This window comes from Kryptolebias marmoratus, linkage group LG16 (genome assembly GCF_001649575.2).
Source record: "Kryptolebias marmoratus isolate JLee-2015 linkage group LG16, ASM164957v2, whole genome shotgun sequence".
In the NCBI taxonomy this organism is placed as follows: Eukaryota; Metazoa; Chordata; class Actinopteri; order Cyprinodontiformes; family Rivulidae; genus Kryptolebias; species Kryptolebias marmoratus.
Genome location: NC_051445.1, coordinates 11482429 through 11490936, shown reverse-complemented (window position 1 = coordinate 11490936; position 8508 = coordinate 11482429). Strand labels below are relative to the sequence as shown.

At 40.8% G+C, this 8508-nt stretch overlaps 2 protein-coding genes and 1 non-coding gene across 3 annotated transcripts in view; 1 reads left to right on the top strand and 2 right to left on the bottom strand.

Moving 5' to 3' along the window:
- Window positions 1–607: 607 nt before the first annotated feature.
- On the bottom strand, window positions 608–6756 carry rps27.2 (ribosomal protein S27). Its single transcript, XM_017425009.3, has 4 exons — window positions 6625–6756; window positions 5841–5949; window positions 5432–5542; window positions 608–1660 (listed from the first exon to the last, which is right to left on the bottom strand). The coding sequence occupies exons 1-4, from the start codon at window positions 6628–6630 to the stop codon at window positions 1632–1634; spliced, it is 255 nt and encodes an 84-aa protein (XP_017280498.1). The 5' UTR covers window positions 6631–6756; the 3' UTR covers window positions 608–1631.
- On the bottom strand, window positions 5629–5762 carry LOC112450798. The gene has a single exon (XR_003039501.1). It is a non-coding gene; the product is annotated as a small nucleolar RNA SNORA13 (small nucleolar RNA).
- A 128-nt stretch (window positions 6757–6884) lies between the features above and the next one.
- Window positions 6885–8508, top strand: part of rab13 (RAB13, member RAS oncogene family) — an 8793-nt gene continuing 7169 nt past the window's right edge. The window contains exon 1 of the mRNA XM_017425008.3: window positions 6885–8212. Within this exon, the coding sequence (XP_017280497.1) occupies window positions 8089–8212 (124 nt within the window). The 5' untranslated portion in view covers window positions 6885–8088. The remainder of the gene's footprint in view (window positions 8213–8508) is intronic.

Sequence of the window (8508 nt, the reverse complement as noted above, 5' to 3'; positions counted from 1 at the left end):
TGAGCTCTTCCTGTGATGGTTACTTCGAAGCCAAGAAAATTAAGTTTTAATTTCTCAGTAATCTTTGATTTTGACGTGAAAAGGGCAGCAGAGAGCATCGAACGGGACCGATCAGAGTCATGTTGATAAACTTGCAGCCAAGAAACGATATCGGATCTCTGACCCGAGTTAAAATGCATCTATTCACTTCTTATTTCAGAGTTAAACATTAGGAGCTGTATGATCGGGTTTTTTAGCAGTTTTAATGGAGAAAAACTCATTTAAAAGCTGATGATAGAGTAAAGAATATGAAATGAATGCTAATGATGTGTTTGACCTACATTTCTTTGTTAAAGTATGTTTATTCTAAATTTTATATAACTGGAAAAAGGTGTTATTTCTGTATGAATGATTTGACACCTTACATCTAAAACTAAGGTTAATCTTTGCATTTTTCAGTAAATATTGATAGAGATTGGCCCTTGCTAGGACCAATTCCCGATGTGTAAATGAATATGACATCCCTACTTTAAGTGATCGCATTAAAACAAGTTTGCTGCAAATTCTGAGCAGAAATCAAGTCAGAAGAATGCATTCCTATAAGTATAAATGAGGCACAGCAGTCACATTCCTGTTATCCATGATTTTATTAGCAAGTTGTGTCCAATACACAAACGAGCCACAGCGAAACTCAGAACCATAGAAACAGTGAAGTTGTCATTTAATCACCCTTTCTCCTGATTATTATTATCCACCTGTCGCAAAAGACTGACGGTGCAAAAAGGCCAACAGGTCCCCAAAAACAACAACAAAAAGTGCCTGTAGGTCACAAAACTCTAAAATTGTTTTTTTAATTGCAGCTACACAAGAATTCATCCTGCATCACTTCCGCAGGAGGCGAATATTCATATTTACACTCCTCGTTTTAAAGCAACAAATCACCTTCGTGTGCAGAGTTTAAAAAGCAGAAGGAATAATCACTCGTCTCAGATCAACTCTATTGAAAAAAAAAAAAAGGAGCCTCTCCATCAGCGACGCCGTTCTACAAAAATACAAACCTGACTTCACTTAGTGTCGAAATTTGTTAAGACTCCTGCTTTTAAATCACAAAACTGCAGCTAAATACATGTTCCTGGTTGGATTTAGTTATTTCAGCCACAATCTTCTTCCCTAAAACTGTTTTAACTTCTTTTTTTATTATTATTTAAACAAAATTTGCATAAATCTGTTGTGCTGTTCGCCCCATCTCTTGCCATCAACTCCCTAATCAGCGAAGAATGAAATGCTCGACGTTTGCCACAATTATCCTGATTTCCAGCTCTTAATCAAATAAGTCTCTCGTCATAAACAGATAATAAGGTGATAGACGTGTTTTACCTGACAGATCAAACACAAAGAGGTAAAAAGCAAGAAACTGGATGACAAGCATGTAAGACAAGTTCATCAGAAGAACCCCGAGTTTATTTGGAGAGCAGAAGAAAAGATATTTGTGGGGTTTCGACGAGGCTTCTCTGTGGATATTTTTACAGACGTGACTTTTTTTCCGCGATTCGTTCCCATTTCCGTTTCCTCTTCCCTGCGTCGCGTCTTCGGCGGCGGCGTGACGTCCATCGCAGCTTCCCCTCCCGTCTGTGCAGCGGCGTCACGTCAAACTAGTGCTGTTTCCTCCTGAAGGAGCATCCTGAGCAAAAAACAAAAAGAATGGAAAAGAGAGAAAGGTTTTAGCTTAGAAACGAACAACGTCACTCAGTTCTGATAACGAAGGCGTGGAAAACATCCGGGAAATTTCCAGGAAGTTAAGGTGACGATTTGGGAAATATTCCAAATTGGAAACGTTCCATTACGGGAATTAACTGGAAACTGGGGGGTAATTTAAACAAACCATCGTATCTAAACAATAATACATTTAGTTTTGTCTCATAATGTCAGGCAGGTAATGAGTTTGAGACAAACTTTATGAAAGTAACAGATTTAATGAGTCACAACATTTAGAGAACAAGAGATTTTTAACTATTTTAGTTCTCGTTTTTTCTTATCCTTTTCTAAATTCACAAACACAACAAAAAAATATTCACGTTGATTTTGTTCCATTGTATTCACACACATGAAATAATCATTAAAATGTCTAAATTCATGAACAGAAAATGACACACAACTGAAGAAAAACTGTTGTCTGATCAATTTTGGCTTTGTAATTTGATCTACATGAAAAAATAAAAATAAAATCACAACAAAACTATTTACAACTCTGAACAAAACGTTTTACATTTTCTTATTTCCATCCGACCCCAACATGTCCAGGTGGCAAATCTAATCGAACGGTAGAACAATGAAGGAAATCTGGTTGTTTTTGTTGAAATTATGCTAAAATATACATTTTCTCCAACTACATTTTAAATCCTTGTTAAGGGCTAACCTTCGATCCTTTTAAAATCCAGGTTTATTCTCATAAATTCCTGTTTACTGCCATAAACTCTCATATAGACGTCAGTCATCTTTGGTGGGGATTTAAAGCCTCGGAGCCGGTCGGTGCAGCAGGAATGGATTCTGATGGGATAAAAGCGGCGCCGAATGTCGTCATCTGCCTTTTTACAAAACTGAATCACGCTCAAACGTGTGTGGTTTTAAAAAGTGCCAAAGGTTGCAGCTGAAACCCAGAGAGCGTCACTGAGAAGTCCTCGGTTACCCGGGCAGCAGAGCGCACGATGGAGTGGCTGAACGAGTCTAAAAACGAACACTGACCTTAAAGCTCTACTCACTGACGAACACGGGTCTCCTGAGCACGCTGTGATTTGCTTTAATCAGACCGAACCGATTTTTAGTCACCGTTACTGCCGGGTTAATGATGGTCATGTTCGTGCTCGCCGTCGATCTGGAGAAAAGGGCTCGACGATGGTGAATCTATCACGCAGGCCCGATCACCGTCCACCCCGTTCGCGGAGAACGTCGTGAAAGGGCGGCACGAAGGCAAAACCAGTAGGAGTCACACAAAAAAACCCAACCAAAACAAGAAGACGAAATGTTTCAGTATCGATCATTCTGTTGACAAACCTCCAGGCAGATCAGATGTTTTCAAACGTTCTCGTATCTCTGCACCAAAAAACATCCTCAAGTTCAGAATAAAGTTCAATTTAAAGCGTTACAAATGCAAGATAACATTCAACTTATGTCCAAGAACACTGGATTGTTGTTAACGATAGTTTACTTACATTAGCTCAGTAAGGACAAACAAACTTGATGGTTTGCGGTCTGCAGACCCTGTGGAGATTTGCTTTGCACCAACACGTTCAGAGGGGCAGTCAGGAGTACGCAAGTGTCTCTGCAACCGACACGCTGAGCCCTTAAATCCCGCTAAAGCTGAGGATTTATCATGGCTTCTTTGTTGCAGTTAAGTAAGACCAAGTAAAAGAAATTAAACCTCAATCTCAGCGTCAATTAGTTGTTTCTTACAACATTAAATTAAACTAAGACAACTTTCTCACAGAGTGAACGTGTCCCCACAACAAGACAACCATGTATGGCCACAGGTGAACGGGTAACACGCCTGCACTCGGTTGTTTCCGTAACCACGCCACAAACAACCGGTGTGATCAGTCCTGCTTCAAACGCGTGACGACAAACCCACAGGGATGTTTGATTACGTTCTTGAATTGCGCCGCTCAAGATGGCTGCATGTTGGAGGAGCTCTGTCACATTCACTCTGAGATATTGCTTGGGGATATTCGCTGGACTAACGTAAACACATTAAGACGTATAAACAGTTTATTTACACATCACTGTGTGGAAAATCCAGGTTGCTCTAAACCAGATTACCCTCCTGTATTCAAACATCCTGCATGATAATCCCCAGGATTGTTTGGGGTTTTTTGGGTTTTTTTTTTAACTCCCACGCAGTTCAGACGTCGTGTAAAACCACGAGACAAAAAACACCGCCTGAACAGCTGAGCGTTTTCACAACCGGTCGTAATTCTGCGAAGAAAAGGAGGCCGGGCTGCGCAGCTGCTCGTTTTCAGGCAAATCACGCAGCCGCTGCAGAAGCGTTCACGAGCTTTTCTCCGATTTGTGGACGGTTTTAAAGGTGGTGATGGTGGTGTTTTCTCCCCCCTCCCAGGAAAAGCGCACTGAATCAGTCCAAAAACTTATATATCAGTATGCAAGGCATCAAGATCAGTAATCTGACCCAGTTCCTGGTGCAGTTGTGCATTTCTTTTCCTGGCAGCACGTTTCCAATTCTCGCCGGTTCGTCGCCTTTTCCTCCCTCATTTCCCGTCTCTGTCTCACCCCTTTTATCAACAAATGGATCGTGATCCTCACACGCCACACCAGGTGACATATCTTTGATCACTATAATACTTTTCTTGTGGGAATAGTTGGCTTATTATTTATTTTGCAGTGTACAGCGTTCACAGTGAATATCTGGGCCAGGGCTTTCAACAAATCCAGATGAATCTAAAGAATAAACTAAAAAAAAGTTGACTGAAAATAGTTGCTCGACTGCTTTTCTGCTTTTCTTGCTGGCTTGTTGGTGTTGTCCAACCGTAGTGTGCCAAGTAGGTGGAGTCTGGACATCATTTAGACGTCTTATCAGACCTCAGCGCAGCAGTCATAAAATGGAGGTTAAAGTCAAAACATCTCCTAAAGTGTTAAATGCTGACATCTTTGTTAACCTTTCTCATCTGTGGACCCACCCACTTCTTGATACAGATAAAATAAACCTTAACTTTACACAAATCCATGCTTCTGCATAACACATTAGTCATCATTACGTGGAAAAAAAAAAACGAAACTTAAAAAAAAAAAGATTTAGTGTTAAAATCTTGACCTTTGCCTTCACATTCTGCAAATGGTTTTAAGAAAAATGACTAATACTTTTCAGCGTAGATGTAATTTTCTTAAGAATTGTACGTCACATTAAAATAAAAGCTAACATCTGTTATTATCTTAACTCCACGGTGTACTAGAAGAGTTTAGATTTTTTTTTTAAATAAAGCTTTTCTTTTGTTTTTTATTTTAGATCACTTTCTCCTGTTTCCATTTAAATACAAACAGCCCGCTGTTTAAACTGTACTTGTTTTTTCTTTATAGTGACTAATTTGGGATATTTTCATGGCTTTATTTCCAGTGTATATGACTTTACTTACTCAGTGCCATCAGGCTGCTGCTGTTTTAGGTTTGTGGGGGGAAATAGGGTTTTAGTAAATTCTATAAGAAATCTGTTAAAAGCAGATACTATTAGAGCTGTCCTGGAGAGCCATCGTCCTGCATGTTTTAGTTGATCACTTGATTGGTACTCTAACCCGACATTTGTGATTGGCTCTTAGTTCATGGACGCTATAATCCGTATCAAATATTTGCCAGAAGACTGTAGCCTTGTCTTACAGCTCGTACAGATCACATACAGCCACCCTTGTAGCTCGCGTTAGTTAAAACGTCTCTGCCGGTCGTCTCGTACCTTCTGTCAGGCGAGCCTTCCCTCCCGTCGGCTGACACAGAACCGTGGAACAGCCAACGCACAAAACTACGGTCTGAGCGTGGCTGAACACCGTGGTGATCTTGTAGCAACCTGCAAAACACACGAAACATCATTTAAAAAAAGAAAAAAAAGGCCATCGTATTGTTCTAAGGCAAGCAGCTTGAAATGTAGGCTTGATGTGTCTTTGCAGTTGTTTTACGTAAACGAGCAATTTATAATCTCGTTTTACAAACAATCACAAAAGTCAATGTGTGCCTCATCTGACACCCCGATCATTACAGAGACAATGAACGGGCAACACATAAAGGCACCTAAACTAGTGTAATTATACACAAATTAATACCTCAGATTACTGGGATCAGGTCATGTAAATGTGTCTCAAACTGACCTGGACATTTGACATCCATAAAATAGGAATTAGGACTCTGGACAAGTCGCTTTTTCTTGTGTCTCTTCTTCTCATCCTCTGGACTGGGGGACAGCAGGTCTTTTGCAAGCTGAAAGAAGGGGGGGGTGAATAAATAAAATTAATGAAAACAATAAAATTAAAAATCACAGACAACAACTTGCTATGAATGCTCCAGATTGGATTAAGATTACAGGAACAGATGAAATCTGCAAGGGTTGTTTTCACTACATGGTAATGGAAAAGGCCTCGAGCTGAATCTGCTGCACGACATGATTAAAAAGAAAGGGAAAGTGTTTGTTTTTTAATGAGCTGAACAATTTTGAAGCAAAAACAACGACGCAGCTTCACAGAAGAGCAACATGTTTTAGGATTTTAGAGGAATTTTCAGATTCCAGCTCCCAAATTAAAACACACAGAAGCAAAACACGTGTTTTACAGCACGTAAATGTCGACTGTCGTTTCTTTATCAGAAATAAGTCGAGTTTAACCACTTTTAAACCTATAATCGAGCAGTAAACGCGCTGTATTTTCCAGCCGTTGTAAACTAAACAAACAGCAGCGCGTGGGCTTCTTTTTCCCCCACCGCACGTGTTTTCGCCATATTGCCTCCGCTTCACGTTTCTTCTTCTACGGTGAAGTTACAGCAATTAGCTAAGCCGAGCGCGGATAAAACGCACACGCAACCCCTTAAATCGCACGACAGCGAAGCAAAAGCGCTCTTCGACGACTTGGAGCGGCTGTAAAGGCTGTAGTTTTTACTCACAGGCATCTCTGCGTGTTTAGACTCTTCAACGGAAAAAACCCACGTCGCGCACGCACAACCGGAAACTGCTGCTGACTGGGAGGAGGCAAGCAAAGTCTGCTAAAACTTCAACTACGGGTCAAATAAAGTGATTATAAGGAAGAAACCGTAGCTTTATTATAACCAAAATGTTCTGTAGCAATTCATCAAACATCTGAAGACGTTTGTATTGTTCAACAACTACTATAACTATAATACGGCTTTGCTTAAACTTGTTTAGTCTCATTTAATGTTTTTTTTAACTCTTTATGTCCAGAAGGTGATTGAATGTTTAAAAATTAAAAAAAAACAAGCTTTTTAAACTGGATAGAAAATACTAGGTAGCAAGTTACTAGCTAGTAACTAACTACTTTTCAAAAAGTTCCCACTAACAGTATAGCTAATAATTAACTACTTTGCGACATGTTGATGCTAACAGTTTTTACCTAACAACTAACCACTTTGCGATATGTTGACGCTAACATTTACTAGCTAATAACTAACTACTTTGCGACAGGTTGATGCTATTAGTTACAAGCTAATAACTAACTACTTTGCGACAGGTTGATGCTAACAGTTTCTAGCTAATAACTAACTACTTTGCGACAGGTTGATGCTAACAGTTATAGCTAAGAACTAACTACTTTGCGACAGGTTGATGCTAACAGCTACAAGCTAATAACTAAGTACATTGCGAAATGTTGATGCTAACAGTTTCTCGCTAATAACTAATTACTTTGTGACATGTTGATGCTAACAGTTTCTAGCCAATAAATAACTACTTTGTGACAGGTTAATGATAGCCGTTTCTAGCTAATAAATAACTAATTTGTGACATGTTGATGCTTACAGTTACTAGCTAATAACAAACTACTCTGTGTTTGCTGTTTACTGCCCTTTTCACGTGCCATTGTTTGGCAGTAGATACGTCACACTTCCGAGTGATCACGGAAAGTGCCGAAGAGGCAGTTGTATGATGGTGAGTTCTTAAATGCGATGATAATTTGGCCGGTGAAATTGCGCCCTCTGGTGGCTGAGGTGCGCAGCCGCAGCTCTGCTCTGGTCACTCCCAGGCCGGGGCTCATTATCACTCCCACTCTGCGTAGTTCTTCAGCCGAAGCGTGGGATTCAGGCCGACTGGGAGTCTCTCCCTTTTTTCCTCCCCCCTTCCTCTTTTAAAGGTTAAAGTAAGCTGGAGCCCGGTATGTTTCCAAACGGTGGGAGTTAGACGCGTTTAGGGCCGCGGGGATGAGCTTTCAGTGAGAGGCGGACCCGAGTCCCAACTTTTCATGGAGTTTATTTCTCTCTCAGACGCCGAGGCGCTGATCGGACTTTACCGGTGACAAGTCAGCAAAAAAGGGAAGGTTTGAGCTTTTTTTTTTTTTTTTTTTTCCCCACCTCCCGTCGATGAGAGACCTCTCGGGCTGAAGGGACAGCTTTAAAATCATGGCGAAAAAGTACGATTTCCTCTTCAAACTGCTGCTGATCGGGGACAGCGGGGTGGGCAAAACATGTCTGATCATCCGCTTCGCAGAGGACAATTTCAACTCCACGTACATTTCCACCATTGGTAGGTTTTTGTTTTGTTTTTTCTTTTTTTTTCCTGCAGAAACCTGAGGTGTTATGAGGTGAATCTGGCAAACTGGTTTCTCAGACTGCCTTCATGTCTCAACTAGCCCCTGCTTTCTTCTTCTTCTCCTTCCTTTCTTTTTTTCTGTAACTCTCCTTCTCCCCTCCTCTCTCTCCCATGTCTGTTTCAGATCCCCTCTGAAGGTCCACCCATCTCCATTCCTGTCTCTCCTTTCTGGCACAGCTCTGTCAAGCTTGTCCATCCTCTCAAATAAAGAGGAGGAGGGGGGGGGGGGG

Excerpts from the sequence above, each read along its gene's own strand:
- rps27.2 (XM_017425009.3), bottom strand. Across the intron at positions 5,543-5,840 it reads TATGGATGTCAAATGTCCAG|GTTGCTACAAGATCACCACG; the intron begins GTCAGTTTGAGA and ends TGTGTTTTGCAG. Across the intron at positions 1,661-5,431 it reads GAAGGCTCGCCTGACAGAAG|GATGCTCCTTCAGGAGGAAA; the intron begins GTACGAGACGAC and ends TTTTTTGCTCAG.